At 48.9% G+C, this 17,637-nt stretch overlaps 1 protein-coding gene across 1 annotated transcript in view; it reads left to right on the forward strand.

The window, feature by feature from the left end:
• Nucleotides 1-10,093, forward strand: part of LOC137391791 (uncharacterized) — a 42,933-nt gene extending 32,840 nt beyond the window's left edge. Inside the window, exon 7 of the mRNA XM_068078323.1 lies at nucleotides 535-10,093. Within this exon, the coding sequence (XP_067934424.1) occupies nucleotides 535-9,812 (9,278 nt within the window). The 3' untranslated portion in view covers nucleotides 9,813-10,093. The remainder of the gene's footprint in view (nucleotides 1-534) is intronic.
• The last annotated feature ends 7,544 nt before the right edge of the window (nucleotides 10,094-17,637 follow it).

The following is a 17,637-nucleotide window of genomic DNA, read 5'->3' on the forward strand; positions in this document are numbered from 1 at the left end:
AAGTTGGACCCGCCGGAGAGCCCGGAAGAGAAGGATCACCTGGACGTGATGGATCACCTGGACTACCTGGATCGGATGGACAAACGGGAGCACCAGGCACACCTGGATTTGATGGACAAGCTGGATCACCAGGAAATCCTGGACGCGACGGAGAACGAGGACAACCTGGATCACCAGGACAACGAGGAGAACCAGGAACTCCTGGAAATGATGGGCAACCAGGCAGTCAAGGTAGCCCAGGCAGAGATGGCAGCAATGGCCAGCCAGGAACTCCAGGCTTTAGAGGAGAACCTGGAAGTCCAGGTCAAGCAGGAGAACCAGGAGCACCTGGATCTCCAGGATTTGATGGACGTCCAGGAGAAACAGGAAGGGATGGAGCACCTGGATCACCTGGTTTTGATGGTCAACCAGGAGCAGCAGGGGAGCCAGGAAGAGATGGCTCTCCAGGAAGAGATGGAGCACCAGGAAGCCCCGGTTTTGATGGCCAAACTGGAGCACCGGGCACACCTGGGTTTGATGGACAAGCTGGATCACCAGGAAGTCCTGGACGCGACGGAGAACGAGGACAACCTGGATCACCTGGACAACGAGGAGAACCAGGCACCCCAGGTGCTGATGGACAACCAGGAAGTGCAGGTAGCCCAGGCAGAGATGGTAGCAATGGTCAACCAGGAACTCCCGGATTTAGAGGAGAACCAGGAACTCCCGGACAGCCAGGAGAAGCTGGAGCACCAGGATCACCAGGATTTGATGGACGGCCTGGCGATGCTGGAAGGGATGGAGCCCCAGGAACAGCCGGCCGAGATGGCTTTGATGGACAACCAGGAGCAGCCGGAGAGCCAGGTAGAGACGGTTCACCTGGACGAGATGGTGCACCTGGCACACCAGGATTTGATGGTCAAACAGGAGCTTCAGGTCAGCCAGGAGAGTCGGGTAGACCAGGAAACGATGGACAACCAGGAAGTCAAGGCAACCCAGGTAGAGATGGTAGTCCTGGACAACCAGGACAACAAGGAACTAGAGGAGAACCTGGCTCACAAGGTCAACCCGGTCAACCAGGTTCACCTGGATCCGATGGACAACCCGGAGAGCCAGGACGAGATGGCGCACCTGGTTCCTCTGGCTTTGATGGCCAACCCGGAACACCTGGCAGAGATGGCGAACGTGGTCAGCCTGGATCTCCAGGACAACGAGGAGAACCAGGTACACCAGGGTCTGATGGACAACCAGGTAGCCAAGGTAATGCTGGTAGAGATGGTAGTCCAGGGCAACCTGGCACACCAGGATTCAGAGGAGAGCCAGGAACACCTGGTTCACCAGGACAAGCTGGAGCTCAAGGAGCACCTGGAAATGATGGCCGACCTGGAGAGGCTGGAAGAGATGGAACACCTGGATCAAATGGCTTTGATGGTCAACCAGGTTCTGCTGGTGAGCCCGGTAGAGATGGCTCTCCAGGAAGAGATGGAGCACCAGGAAGTCCAGGCTTTGATGGACAAACAGGAGCCCCAGGAAGCCCAGGAAGAGATGGTGAACGTGGACAGTCGGGAAGTCCTGGACAGCGCGGAGAACCAGGTACACCAGGAAATGATGGGCAACCAGGCAGCCCAGGTAGAGATGGTAGTGCTGGGCAACCAGGAACACCAGGTTTTAGAGGAGAACCTGGTACACCAGGCCAGCCTGGAGAGGCAGGTGCACGAGGAGAACCAGGCACACCCGGATCTCCAGGATCTGATGGACGTCCAGGAGAAACAGGAAGGGATGGAGCACCTGGATCTAATGGCTTTGATGGTCAACCAGGTGCAGCAGGTGAGCCAGGAAGAGATGGTTCTCCAGGAAGAGATGGAGCACCAGGGAGCCCCGGTTTTGATGGCCAAACTGGAGCACCAGGTACACCTGGATTTGATGGACAAGCTGGATCACCAGGAAGTCCTGGACGTGACGGAGAACGAGGACAACCTGGATCACCTGGACAACGAGGAGAACCAGGCACCCCAGGTGCTGATGGACAACCAGGAAGTGCAGGTAGCCCAGGCAGAGATGGTAGCAATGGTCAACCAGGAACTCCCGGATTTAGAGGAGAACCAGGAACTCCCGGACAGCCAGGAGAAGCTGGAGCACCAGGATCACCAGGATTTGATGGACGGCCTGGCGATGCTGGAAGGGATGGAGCCCCAGGAACAGCCGGTCGAGATGGCTTTGATGGACAACCAGGAGCAGCCGGAGAGCCAGGTAGAGACGGTTCACCTGGACGAGATGGTGCACCTGGCACACCAGGATTTGATGGTCAAACAGGAGCTCCAGGTCAGCCAGGAGAGTCGGGTAGACCAGGAAATGATGGACAACCAGGGAGCCAAGGCAACCCAGGTAGAGACGGTAGTCCTGGACAACGAGGACAACAAGGATCTAGAGGAGAACCTGGCTCACAAGGTCAACCAGGTCAACCAGGTTCACCTGGATCCGATGGACAACCCGGAGAGCCAGGACGAGATGGCGCACCTGGTTCCTCTGGCTTTGATGGCCAACCCGGAACACCTGGCAGAGATGGCGAACGTGGTCAGCCTGGATCTCCAGGACAACGAGGAGAACCAGGTACACCTGGGTCTGATGGACAACCAGGTAGTCAAGGTAGTCCCGGTAGAGATGGCAACCCAGGGCAAGCCGGAACACCAGGATTCCGAGGAGAACCAGGTACACCTGGTTCACCAGGACAAGCCGGAGCTCAAGGAGCACCTGGAAACGATGGCCGACCTGGAGAGGCTGGAAGAGATGGAACACCTGGATCAAATGGTTTTGATGGTCAACCAGGTTCTGCTGGTGAGCCCGGTAGAGATGGTTCTCCAGGAAGAGATGGATCACCAGGAAGTCCAGGCTTTGATGGACAAACAGGAGCCCCAGGAAGCCCAGGAAGAGATGGTGAACGTGGACAGCCAGGAAGTCCTGGACAGCGAGGAGAGTCAGGTACACCAGGACAACGAGGAGAGCCTGGTACGCCAGGCGCTGACGGGCAGCCAGGTAGTGCTGGAAACCCAGGAAGAGATGGAAGCAATGGGCAGCCAGGTACTCCAGGATTTAGAGGAGAGCCAGGAACACCTGGTTCACCGGGACAAGCTGGAGCTCAAGGAGCACCTGGAAATGATGGCCGACCTGGAGAGGCTGGAAGAGATGGAACACCTGGATCAAATGGCTTTGATGGTCAACCAGGTTCTGCTGGTGAACCCGGTAGAGATGGTTCTCCAGGAAGAGATGGATCACCAGGAAGTCCAGGCTTTGATGGACAAACAGGAGCCCCAGGAAGCCCAGGAAGAGATGGTGAACGTGGGCAGCCAGGAACACCTGGGCAACGAGGTGAGCCAGGAACACCAGGACAACGAGGTGAACCAGGCACTGCTGGATTCCGAGGAGAACCAGGTACACCTGGTTCACCAGGACAAGCTGGAGGTCAAGGAGCTCCAGGAAATGATGGCCGACCCGGAGAGCCTGGAAGAGATGGAGCACCTGGTTCAGCTGGCTTTGATGGGCAACCTGGAGCAGCTGGAGAACCAGGAAGAGATGGCTCTCCTGGACGAGATGGATCACCAGGAAGTCCTGGATTTGATGGACAAACTGGAGCACCTGGCAGCCCTGGAAGAGACGGTGAACGAGGACAACCAGGAACACCTGGACAACGAGGTGAATCAGGAACTCCGGGACAACGAGGTGAACCAGGCACACCTGGAAGTGATGGGCAGCCAGGAAATGCAGGTCGCGATGGCAGTCCTGGACAACCAGGTACTCCCGGATTCCGAGGAGAACCAGGAACACCAGGTGCGCCAGGAGAAGCTGGAGCTCCTGGCACACCAGGCTTTGATGGTCGACCTGGTGAAGCTGGAAGAGATGGACAGCCTGGATCACCAGGTTCTCCTGGCTTCGATGGACAACCCGGCGCAAGTGGAGAACCAGGAAGAGATGGTTCTCCTGGAAGAGATGGCTCACCAGGAAGTGCCGGATTTGATGGACAACCAGGTGCTGCTGGTGAACCAGGTAGAGATGGTTCTCCTGGAAGAGATGGAGCACCAGGAAGTCCAGGCTTCGATGGTCAAACAGGAGCACCAGGTAGTCCTGGTAGAGATGGAGAACGAGGTCAATCTGGATCTCCAGGACAACGAGGAGAACCAGGTACACCAGGGTCTGATGGACAACCAGGTAGCCCAGGTAGTCCCGGTAGAGATGGCAACCCAGGGCAGGCCGGAACACCAGGATTCCGAGGAGAACCAGGTACACCTGGTTCACCAGGACAAGCTGGAGCTCAAGGAGCACCTGGAAACGATGGCCGACCTGGAGAGGCTGGAAGAGATGGAACACCTGGATCAAATGGCTTTGATGGTCAACCAGGTTCTGCTGGTGAGCCCGGTAGAGATGGCTCTCCAGGAAGAGATGGAGCACCAGGAAGTCCAGGCTTTGATGGACAAACAGGAGCACCAGGTAGCCCAGGAAGAGATGGTGAACGTGGACAGTCAGGCACCCCTGGACAACGAGGAGAAGCTGGAACACCAGGACAACGTGGCGAGCCAGGCACTCCAGGAAATGATGGACAACCCGGTTCTGCAGGACGCGATGGCAGTCCTGGACAACCAGGAACTCCTGGTTTCCGTGGAGAACCAGGCACACCAGGTCAGGCAGGTGAAGCTGGTGCTCCAGGAGCTCCAGGATTCGATGGACGCCCTGGTGATGCTGGAAGAGATGGACAGCCTGGATCACCAGGTTCTCCTGGTTTCGATGGACAACCCGGCGCAGCTGGAGAACCAGGAAGAGATGGTTCCCCTGGAAGAGATGGAACACCAGGAAGTCCAGGTTTTGATGGACAACCTGGTGCTGCTGGTGAACCTGGTAGAGATGGTTCTCAAGGAAGAGACGGATCTCCGGGAAGCCCAGGTTTCGATGGCCAAACTGGAGCACCAGGTAGCCCTGGAAGAGATGGTGAACGTGGACAGCCAGGAACACCTGGACAACGAGGTGAGCCTGGTACTCCAGGATCGGATGGACAACCAGGAAGTGCAGGAAATCCAGGACGAGATGGTAGTCCAGGACAACCAGGTACACCCGGATTCAGAGGAGAGCCAGGAACACCTGGTTCACCAGGACAAGCTGGAGCTCAAGGAGCACCTGGAAATGATGGCCGACCTGGAGAGTCTGGAAGAGATGGAGCACCTGGATCAAATGGCTTTGATGGTCAACCAGGTTCTGCTGGTGAGCCCGGCAGAGATGGTTCTCCAGGAAGAGATGGTGCACCAGGAAGTCCAGGCTTTGATGGACAAACAGGAGCACCAGGAAATCCTGGAAGCCCAGGTAGAGATGGTGAACGAGGTCAACCAGGTACAGCTGGTCAACGAGGCGAGCCAGGCACACCTGGTCAAGATGGACAGCCAGGTACACCAGGATTCCGAGGAGAGGCAGGAACACCAGGAGCACCTGGACAAGCTGGTGCTCCAGGATCACCTGGAAATGATGGACGAGCTGGTGAAGCTGGAAGAGATGGCGCACCTGGATCTCCTGGTAGCCCTGGCTTCGATGGACAACCAGGAGCTGTAGGAGAGCCAGGACGAGATGGTTCTCCAGGAAGAGATGGAGCGCCAGGAAGTCCAGGCTTCGATGGTCAAACGGGAGCTCCAGGTAATCCTGGAAGAGATGGTGAACGTGGACAGTCAGGAACACCTGGACAGAGGGGTGAGCCTGGTACTCCAGGATCAGATGGACAACCAGGAAGTGCAGGAAATCCAGGACGAGATGGTAGTCCAGGACAACCAGGTACACCCGGATTCAGAGGAGAGCCAGGAACACCTGGTTCACCGGGACAAGCTGGAGCTCAAGGAGCACCTGGAAATGATGGCCGACCTGGAGAGGCTGGAAGAGATGGAGCACCTGGATCAAACGGCTTTGATGGTCAACCAGGTTCTGCTGGTGAGCCCGGCAGAGATGGTTCTCCAGGAAGAGATGGTGCACCAGGAAGTCCAGGCTTTGATGGACAAACAGGAGCACCAGGAAATCCTGGAAGCCCAGGTAGAGATGGTGAACGAGGTCAACCAGGTACAGCTGGTCAACGAGGCGAGCCAGGCACACCTGGCCAAGATGGACAGCCAGGTACACCAGGGTTCCGAGGAGAGGCAGGAACACCAGGAGCACCTGGACAATCTGGTGCTCCAGGATCACCTGGAAATGATGGACGAGCTGGTGAAGCTGGAAGAGATGGATCACCTGGATCACCAGGAAGTCCTGGTTTTGATGGTCAACCTGGAGCTGCTGGAGAACCAGGAAGAGATGGTTCTCCAGGAAGAGATGGAGCACCAGGAAATCCAGGTTTCGATGGTCAAACGGGAGCTCCAGGAAATCCTGGAAGAGATGGTGAACGAGGTCAGCCAGGAACACCCGGACAACGAGGTGAGTCTGGATCTCCAGGACAACGAGGCGAGCCAGGCACGCCTGGGTCTGATGGACAACCAGGTAGTCAAGGTAGTCCCGGTAGAGATGGCAACCCAGGGCAGGCCGGAACACCAGGATTCCGAGGAGAACCAGGTACACCTGGTTCACCAGGACAAGCCGGAGCTCAAGGAGCACCTGGCAATGATGGCCGACCTGGAGAGGCTGGAAGAGATGGAGCACCTGGATCAAATGGCTTTGATGGTCAACCTGGTGCAGCAGGAGAGCCAGGAAGAGATGGTTCTCCAGGAAGAGATGGATCAGCAGGAAGCCCCGGCTTTGATGGCCAAACTGGAGCACCAGGTAGCCCTGGAAGAGATGGTGAACGAGGACAGCCAGGAACACCTGGACAACGAGGTGAGCCTGGAACACCTGGCCAGCGAGGAGAAGCGGGAACACGAGGAAGTGATGGGCAGCCTGGTAACCCAGGACGCGATGGCAGCAATGGACAACCAGGAACACCTGGCTTCCGTGGTGAACCAGGAAGCCCAGGATCTCCAGGTGAAGCTGGTGCCCCTGGAACACCTGGATTTGATGGACGGCCAGGTGAACCTGGAAGAGATGGAGCACCTGGGTCGCCAGGCTTTGACGGTCAACCAGGATCAGCTGGAGAACCAGGTAGGGATGGCAGTCCAGGACAACGTGGAGCTGCTGGCAATCCAGGCTCTGATGGACAACGAGGAGCAGCTGGTGAGCCTGGAAGAGATGGTTCTTCAGGAAGAGATGGTGCACCAGGAAATCCAGGTTTTGATGGACAAACAGGAGCACCAGGTACTCCTGGTAGAGATGGAGAACGAGGACAACCAGGATCTCCTGGACAACGAGGTGAGCCAGGAACGTCAGGATCAGATGGACAGCCAGGCAGTCCGGGAAGAGATGGCAATGATGGCCAACCAGGTACACCCGGATTCAGAGGAGAGCCAGGAACACCTGGTTCACCAGGACAAGCTGGCGCTCAAGGAGCACCTGGAAATGATGGCCGACCTGGAGAGTCTGGAAGAGATGGAGCACCTGGATCAAATGGCTTTGATGGTCAACCAGGTTCTGCTGGTGAGCCCGGCAGAGATGGTTCTCCAGGAAGAGATGGTGCACCAGGAAGTCCAGGCTTTGATGGACAAACAGGAGCACCAGGAAATCCTGGAAGCCCAGGTAGAGATGGTGAACGAGGTCAACCAGGTACAGCTGGCCAACGAGGCGAGCCTGGCACACCTGGCCAAGATGGACAGCCAGGTACACCAGGGTTCCGAGGAGAGGCAGGAACACCAGGAGCACCTGGACAATCTGGTGCTCCAGGATCACCTGGAAATGATGGACGAGCTGGTGAAGCTGGAAGAGATGGATCACCTGGATCACCAGGAAGTCCTGGCTTTGATGGTCAACCTGGAGCTGCTGGAGAACCAGGAAGAGATGGTTCTCCAGGAAGAGATGGAGCACCAGGAAACCCAGGTTTCGATGGTCAAACGGGAGCTCCAGGTAATCCTGGAAGAGATGGTGAACGAGGTCAGCCGGGAACACCCGGACAACGAGGTGAGTCTGGATCTCCAGGACAACGAGGCGAGCCAGGCACACCTGGGTCTGATGGACAACCAGGTAGTCAAGGTAGTCCCGGTAGAGATGGCAACCCAGGGCAGGCCGGAACACCAGGATTCCGAGGGGAACCAGGTACACCTGGTTCACCAGGACAAGCTGGAGCTCAAGGAGCACCTGGAAATGATGGCCGACCTGGAGAGGCTGGAAGAGACGGAGCACCTGGATCAAATGGCTTTGATGGTCAACCTGGTGCAGCAGGAGAGCCAGGAAGAGATGGTTCTCCAGGAAGAGATGGATCAGCAGGAAGCCCTGGCTTTGATGGCCAAACTGGAGCACCAGGTAGCCCAGGAAGAGATGGTGAGCGAGGACAGCCAGGCACACCTGGACAACGAGGTGAGCCTGGAACACGAGGATCTGATGGGCAGCCAGGTAGCCAAGGCAGCCCAGGGCGAGATGGAGAACGAGGACAACCAGGAACGCCCGGACTCCGTGGAGAACCAGGAACTCCTGGACAGGCTGGTGAGCCTGGCACTGCAGGTACACCAGGCTTTGATGGTAGACCTGGTGAGCCTGGACGAGATGGTGCACCAGGAAATCCTGGTTTTGATGGACAAACAGGAGCACCTGGAAGCCCGGGCAGAGATGGTGAACAAGGGCGTCCAGGAGCCCCTGGGAATGATGGTCAACCAGGTACTCCAGGATTCCGAGGAGAACCAGGAACACCTGGCCAGCGTGGAGAGGCTGGAGCTCCCGGTACCTCTGGATCGGATGGACGTCCAGGTGACGCTGGAAGAGATGGCAATCCAGGATTTGATGGACAACCAGGTGCCGCAGGAGAGCCTGGAAGAGATGGTTCACCAGGACGTGATGGAGCACCCGGTAGTCCTGGTTTTGATGGACAAACTGGAGCTCCAGGCAGTCCAGGACGAGATGGAGAGAGAGGCACACCCGGACAGCGAGGAGAGGCTGGTACACCAGGATCTGATGGACAACCGGGTAGTCAAGGCAATCCAGGCAGAGACGGTAACAATGGACAACCAGGATCACCTGGTTTGCGTGGAGAACCTGGAACACCAGGTAGAGATGGAACACCAGGAAGCAACGGATTTGATGGGCAACCAGGATCTGCTGGAGAACCAGGTAGAGATGGAGCTCAAGGAGCACCTGGCTTTGATGGCGCACCAGGCAGCCCAGGAAGAGATGGAGAAACTGGGCGACCTGGTACACCTGGTAGTGATGGACAGCCAGGAACACCAGGACTTCGTGGTGAGCCAGGTACCCCAGGACAACGAGGTGATGCTGGTGCACCCGGAGCACCAGGAAATGATGGACGACCTGGTGACAACGGAAGAGATGGAACTCCCGGATTTGATGGACAACCTGGTTCTCCTGGAGAACCTGGAAGAGATGGATCACCTGGAACCAATGGTTTTGATGGACAGACTGGTGCACCCGGTTCACCAGGAAGAGATGGTGAGCAAGGACGACCAGGTATACCTGGGCAAGATGGTCAACCTGGTGCTGTTGGACAACCAGGTCCCGCTGGGCAGAGAGGTCAAGATGGAACACCTGGTTTTGATGGACAACCAGGACCTGCAGGAAGAGATGGTGAGCGAGGACTACCAGGAGCTGATGGTCGACCAGGAGAAACAGGACAGCGAGGACAAGCAGGACCAGCAGGAAGAGATGGTAACGATGGAATACCGGGAAGAGATGGTGAAGCAGGTGTGCCTGGATTTGATGGCCGGCCTGGACAGACTGGTGCCACAGGTCCAGTTCGCATCCTAAGCGGTACTGCTCAACAAGGTGGCGGTGGATATCAACCATAGAAACAAGAAATTTGTTGGTTCCTAACATGTGAATTTATGTGAATATGAAAATTTGTTGCCATTTGGAAAAGGCACTATTTTTAGAAGGTTTTATGCATGCTATAATGGTAATCAGGAAATTGTTCTCTATTTGTAAAATACTCCCGAGTTTGAATCGGAGCCAAGTCCGAAAGTTTTATAATATGTAAAAGTTATTTATGCCATATATCCGGATGTTTTTTGCTCAAATGTTCAATGTATACTCAGTAATAAAGATTGCCTACAATATATATATATATATATATATATCCTTGACCTTGCTGCTTTTAGTCTATGCACCCTGAGAATTTGGGTTAGCCAGCTTTCAGTTACTACCTCAATTTTCTCAGCGACAATAATAATTCATATCCTTTATGCGCATATATGAAAGACAGCTTTGAATGAATGACATATGAATGAAAGCAATAACTTTTTTTAACCAAATAGAAATTGCGCGGAAGTAATCTTGCATTGAATTATTGGTAGCATAAAAGAATAACTGATCCTAAAGTATAAAGCAAAACTGACAATTTACTTTTAGATATTACAGCAAGGATATCTAGAATACATGACGAAGTGTCTAGCTATAGGCAGATATAAAACACAGTATCTAGAATACATGACGGAGTGTCTAGCTATAGGCCGATATAGAACACAATGTCTAGAATACATGACGGAGTGTCTAGCTATAGGCCGATATAGAACACAATGTCTAGAATACATGATGGAGTGTCTAGCTATAGGCCGATATAGAACACAATGTCTAGAATACATGACGAAGTGTCTAGCTTTAGGCCATTACAGAACACGATGTCTAGAATACATGACGGAGTGTCTAGCTATAGGCCGATATAGAACACAATATCTAGAATACATGACGAAGTGTCTAGCTATAAGCCGATATAGAACACAATGTCTAGAATACATGACGGAGTGTCTAGCTATAGGCCAATATAGAACACAATATCTAGAATACATGACGAAGTGTCTAGCTATAGGCCGATATAAAACACAATGTCTAGAATGCATGATGGAGTGTCTAGCTACAGGCCGATATAGAACACAATGTCTAGAATGCATGATGGAGTGTCTAGCTATAGGCCGATATAGAACACAAAATCTAGAATACATGACGGAGTGTCTAGCTATAGGTCGATATAGAACACAATGTCTAGAATACATGATGAAGTGTCTAGCTATAAGCCGATATAGAACACAATGTCTAAAATACATGACGGAGTGTCTAGCTATAGGCCGATATAGAACACAATGTCTAGAATACATGATGGAGTGTCTAGCTATAGGCCGATGTAGAACGCAATGTCTAGAATACATGACGGAGTGTTTAGCTATAGGCCGATATAAAACACAATGTCTAGAATACATGACGGAGTGTCTAGTTATAGGTCGATATAGAACACAATGTCTAGAATACATGATGAAGCGTCTAGCTATAAGCCGATATAGAACACAATGTCTAGAATACATGACAGAGTGTCTAGCTATAGGCCGATATAGAACACAATGTCTAGAATGCATGACGGAGTGTCTAGCTACAGGCCGATATAGAACACGATGTCTAGAATGCATGATGGAGTGTCTAGCTATAGGCCGATATAGAACACAATGTCTAGAATACATGACGGAGTGTCTAGCTATAGGCCAATATAGAACACAATGTCTAGAATACATGATGGAGTGTCTAGCTATAGGCCGATATAGAACACAATGTCTAGAATACATGACGGAGTGTCTAGCTATAGGCCAATATAGAACACAATGTCTAGAATGCATGACGGAGTGTCTAGCTACAGGCCGATATAGAACACAATGTCTAGAATACATGATGAAGTGTCTAGCTATAAGCCGATATAGAACACAATGTCTAGAATACATGACGGAGTGTCTAGCTATAGGCCAATATAGAACACAATGTCTAGAATGCATGACGGAGTGTCTAGCTACAGGCCGATATAGAATACAATGTCTAGAATGCATGATGGAGTGTCTAGCTATAGGCCGATATAGAACACAATGTCTAGAATACATGACGGAGTGTCTAGATATAGGCCGATATAGAACACAATATCTAGAATACATGAAGAGGTGTCTAGCTATAGGCCGATATAGAACACAATATCTAGAATACATGACCAAATGTCTAGCTATAGGCCGTTATAGAACACAATGTCTAGATTACATGACAAAGTGTCTAGCTATAGGCCGATATAGAACACAATGTCTAGAACACATGACGGAGTGTCTAGCTATAGGCCGATATAGAACACAATGTCTAGAACACATGACGGAGTGTCTAGCTAAAGGCCGATATAAAACACAATATCTAGATACATGACGAAATGTCTAGCTATAGGCCGATATAGAACACAATGTCTAGAATACATGATGGAGTGTCTTGCTATAGGCCGATATAGAACACAATATCTAGAATACATGACGGAATGTCTAGCTATAGGTCGATATAGAACACAATGTCTAGAATACATGACGGAGTGTCTAGCTATAGGCCAATATAGAACACAATGTCTAGAATGCATGACGGAGTGTCTAGCTACAGGCCGATATAGAATACAATGTCTAGAATACATGATGAAGTGTCTAGCTATAGGCCGATATAGAACACAATATCTAGAATACATGACCAAATGTCTAGCTATAGGCCGATATAGAACACAATGTCTAGATTACATGACAAAGTGTCTAGCTATAGGCCGATATAGAACACAATGTCTAGAACACATGACGGAGTGTCTAGCTATAGGCCGATATAGAACACAATGTCTAGAACACATGACGGAGTGTCTAGCTAAAGGCCGATATAAAACACAATATCTAGAATACATGATGAAGTGTCTAGCTATAGGCCGATATAGAACACAATATCTAGAATACATGAAGAAGTGTCTAGCTATAGGCCGATATAGAACACAATATCTAGATCACATGACGAAATGTCTAGCTATAGGCCGATATAGAACACAATGTCTAGAATACATGACAAAGTGTCTAGCTATAGGCCGATATAGAACACAATGTCTAAAACACATGACGGAGTGTCTAGCTATAGGCCGATATAGACCACAATGTCTAGAACACATGACGGAGTGTCTAGCTAAAGGCCGATATAGAACACAATATCTAGAATACATGATGAAGTGTCTAGCTATAGGCCGATATAGAACACAATATCTAGAATACATGACCAAATGTCTAGCTATAGGCCGATATAGAACACAATGTCTAGATTACATGACAAAGTGTCTAGCTATAGGCCGATATAGAACACAATGTCTAGAACACATGACGGAGTGTCTAGCTATAGGCCGATATAGAACACAATGTCTAGAACACATGACGGAGTGTCTAGCTAAAGGCCGATATAGAACACAATATCTAAAATACATGATGAAGTGTCTAGCTATAGGCCGATATAGAACACAATATCTAGAATACATGACAAAGTGTCTAGCTATAGGCCGATATAGAACACAATGTCTAGAACACATGACGGAGTGTCTAGCTATAGGCCGATATAGAACACAATGTCTAGAATACATGACGGAGTGTTTAGCTATAGGCCGATATAGAACACAATGTCTAGAATACATGATGAAGTGTCTAGCTATAGGCCGATATAAAACAGAATGTCTAGAACACATGACGGAGTGTCTAGCTATAGGCCGATATAGAACACAATGTCTAGAATGCATGATGGAGTGTCTAGCTACAGGCCGATATAGAACACAATGTCTAGAATGCATGATGGAGTGTCTAGCTATAGGCCGATATAGAACACAATATCTAGAATACATGACGGAGTGTCTAGCTATAGGTCGATATAGAACACAATGTCTAGAATACATGATGAAGTGTCTAGCTATAAGCCGATATAGAACACAATGTCTAGAATACATGACGGAGTGTCTAGCTATAGGCCGATATAGAACACAATGTCTAGAATGCATGATGGAGTGTCTAGCTACAGGCCGATATAGAACACAATGTCTAGAATGCATGATGGAGTGTCTAGCTATAGGCCGATATAGAACACAATGTCTAGAATACATGACGGAGTGTCTAGCTAGAGGCCAATATAGAACACAATGTCTAGAATACATGATGGAGTGTCTAGCTATAGGCCGATGTAGAACGCAATGTCTAGAATACATGACGGAGTGTTTAGCTATAGGCCGATATAAAACACAATGTCTAGAATACATGACGGAGTGTCTAGCTATAGGTTGATATAGAACACAATGTCTAGAATACATGATGAAGTGTCTAGCTATAAGCCGATATAGAACACAATGTCTAGAATACATGACGGAGTGTCTAGCTATAGGCCGATATAGAACACAATGTCTAGAATGCATGACGGAGTGTCTAGCTACAGGCCGATATAGAACACAATGTCTAGAATGCATGATGGAGTGTTTAACTATAGGCCGATATAGAACACAATGTCTAGAATACATGACGGAGTGTCTAGCTATAGGCCAATATAGAACACAATATCTAGAATACATGACGAAGTGTCTAGCTATAGGCCGATATAAAACACAATGTCTAGAATGCATGATGGAGTGTCTAGCTACAGGCCGATATAGAACACAATGTCTAGAATGCATGATGGAGTGTCTAGCTATAGGCCGATATAGAACACAAAATCTAGAATACATGACGGAGTGTCTAGCTATAGGTCGATATAGAACACAATGTCTAGAATACATGATGAAGTGTCTAGCTATAAGCCGATATAGAACACAATGTCTAAAATACATGACGGAGTGTCTAGCTATAGGCCGGTATAGAACACAATGTCTAGAATGCATGATGGAGTGTCTAGCTACAGGCCGATATAGAACACAATGTCTAGAATGCATGATGGAGTGTCTAGCTATAGGCCGATATAGAACACAATGTCTAGAATACATGACGGAGTGTCTAGCTATAGGCCAATATAGAACACAATGTCTAGAATACATGATGGAGTGTCTAGCTATAGGCCGATGTAGAACGCAATGTCTAGAATACATGACGGAGTGTTTAGCTATAGGCCGATATAAAACACAATGTCTAGAATACATGACGGAGTGTCTAGTTATAGGTCGATATAGAACACAATGTCTAGAATACATGATGAAGTGTCGAGCTATAAGCCGATATAGAACACAATGTCTAGAATACATGACAAAGTGTCTAGCTATAGGCCGATATAGAACACAATGTCTAGAATGCATGACGGAGTGTCTAGCTACAGGCCGATATAAAACACGATGTCTAGAATGCATGATGGAGTGTCTAGCTATAGGCCGATATAGAACACAATGTCTAGAATACATGACGGAGTGTCTAGCTATAGGCCAATATAGAACACAATGTCTAGAATACATGATGGAGTGTCTAGCTATAGGCCGATATAGAACACAATGTCTAGAATACATGACGAAGTGTCTAGCTTTAGGCCATTACAGAACACGATGTCTAGAATACATGACGGAGTGTCTAGCTATAGGCCGATATAGAACACAATATCTAGAATACATGACGAAGTGTCTAGCTATAAGCCGATATAGAACACAATATCTAGAATACATGACAAAGTGTCTAGCTATAGGCCGATATAGAACGCAATGTCTAGAATACATGACGGAGTGTCTAGCTATAGGCCGATATAGAACATAATGTCTAGAATACATGACGGAATGTCTAGCTATAGGCCGATATAGAACACAATGTCTAGAATACATGATGGAGTGTCTAGCTATAGGCCGATGTAGAACGCAATGTCTAGAATACATGACGGAGTGTCTAGCTATAGGCCGATATAAAACACAATGTCTAGAATACATGACAAAGTGTCTAGCTATAGGCCGATATAGAACACGATGTCTAGAATACATGACGGAGTGTCTAGCTATAGGCCGATATAGAACACAATATCTAGAATACATGACGAAGTGTCTAGCTATAAGCCGATATAGAACACAATATCTAGAATACATGACAAAGTGTCTAGCTATAGGCCGATATAGAACGCAATGTCTAGAATACATGACGGAGTGTCTAGCTATAGGCCGATATAGAACACAATGTCTAGATTACATGACAAAGTGTCTAGCTATAGGCCGATATAGAACACAATGTCTAGAACACATGACGGAGTGTCTAGCTATAGGCCGATATAGAACACAATGTCTAGAACACATGACGGAGTGTCTAGCTAAAGGCCGATATAAAACACAATATCTAGATCACATGACGAAATGTCTAGCTATAGGCCGATATAGAACACAATGTCTAGAATACATGATGGAGTGTCTTGCTATAGGCCGATATAGAACACAATATCTAGAATACATGACGGAATGTCTAGCTATAGGTCGATATAGAACACAATGTCTAGAATACATGATGAAGTGTCTAGCTATAAGCCGATATAGAACACAATGTCTAGAATACATGACGGAGTGTCTAGCTATAGGCCAATATAGAACACAATGTCTAGAATGCATGACGGAGTGTCTAGCTACAGGCCGATATAGAATACAATGTCTAGAATGCATGATGGAGTGTCTAGCTATAGGCCGATATAGAACACAATGTCTAGAATACATGACGGAGTGTCTAGATATAGGCCGATATAGAACACAATATCTAGAATACATGAAGAAGTGTCTAGCTATAGGCCGATATAGAACACAATATCTAGAACACATGACGAAATGTCTAGCTATAGGCCGATATAGAACACAATATCTAGAATACATGATGAAGTGTCTAGCTATAGGCCGATATAGAACACAATATCTAGAATACATGACCAAATGTCTAGCTATAGGCCGATATAGAACACAATGTCTAGATTACATGACAAAGTGTCTAGCTATAGGCCGATATAGAACACAATGTCTAGAACACATGACGGAGTGTCTAGCTATAGGCCGATATAGAACACAATGTCTAGAACACATGACGGAGTGTCTAGCTAAAGGCCGATATAAAACACAATATCTAGAATACATGATGAAGTGTCTAGCTATAGGCCGATATAGAACACAATATCTAGAATACATGAAGAAGTGTCTAGCTATAGGCCGATATAGAACACAATATCTAGATCACATGACGAAATGTCTAGCTATAGGCCGATATAGAACACAATGTCTAGAATACATGACAAAGTGTCTAGCTATAGGCCGATATAGAACACAATGTCTAAAACACATGACGGAGTGTCTAGCTATAGGCCGATATAGACCACAATGTCTAGAACACATGACGGAGTGTCTAGCTAAAGGCCGATATAGAACACAATATCTAGAATACATGATGAAGTGTCTAGCTATAGGCCGATATAGAACACAATATCTAGAATACATGACCAAATGTCTAGCTATAGGCCGATATAGAACACAATGTCTAGATTACATGACAAAGTGTCTAGCTATAGGCCGATATAGAACACAATGTCTAGAACACATGACGGAGTGTCTAGCTATAGGCCGATATAGAACACAATGTCTAGAACACATGACGGAGTGTCTAGCTAAAGGCCGATATAGAACACAATATCTAAAATACATGATGAAGTGTCTAGCTATAGGCCGATATAGAACACAATATCTAGAATACATGACAAAGTGTCTAGCTATAGGCCGATATAGAACACAATGTCTAGAACACATGACGGAGTGTCTAGCTATAGGCCGATATAGAACACAATGTCTAGAATACATGACGGAGTGTTTAGCTATAGGCCGATATAGAACACAATGTCTAGAAT

The sequence above is a fragment of the Watersipora subatra genome, chromosome 3 (assembly GCF_963576615.1).
Source record: "Watersipora subatra chromosome 3, tzWatSuba1.1, whole genome shotgun sequence".
NCBI classification, from domain to species: domain Eukaryota; kingdom Metazoa; phylum Bryozoa; class Gymnolaemata; order Cheilostomatida; family Watersiporidae; genus Watersipora; species Watersipora subatra.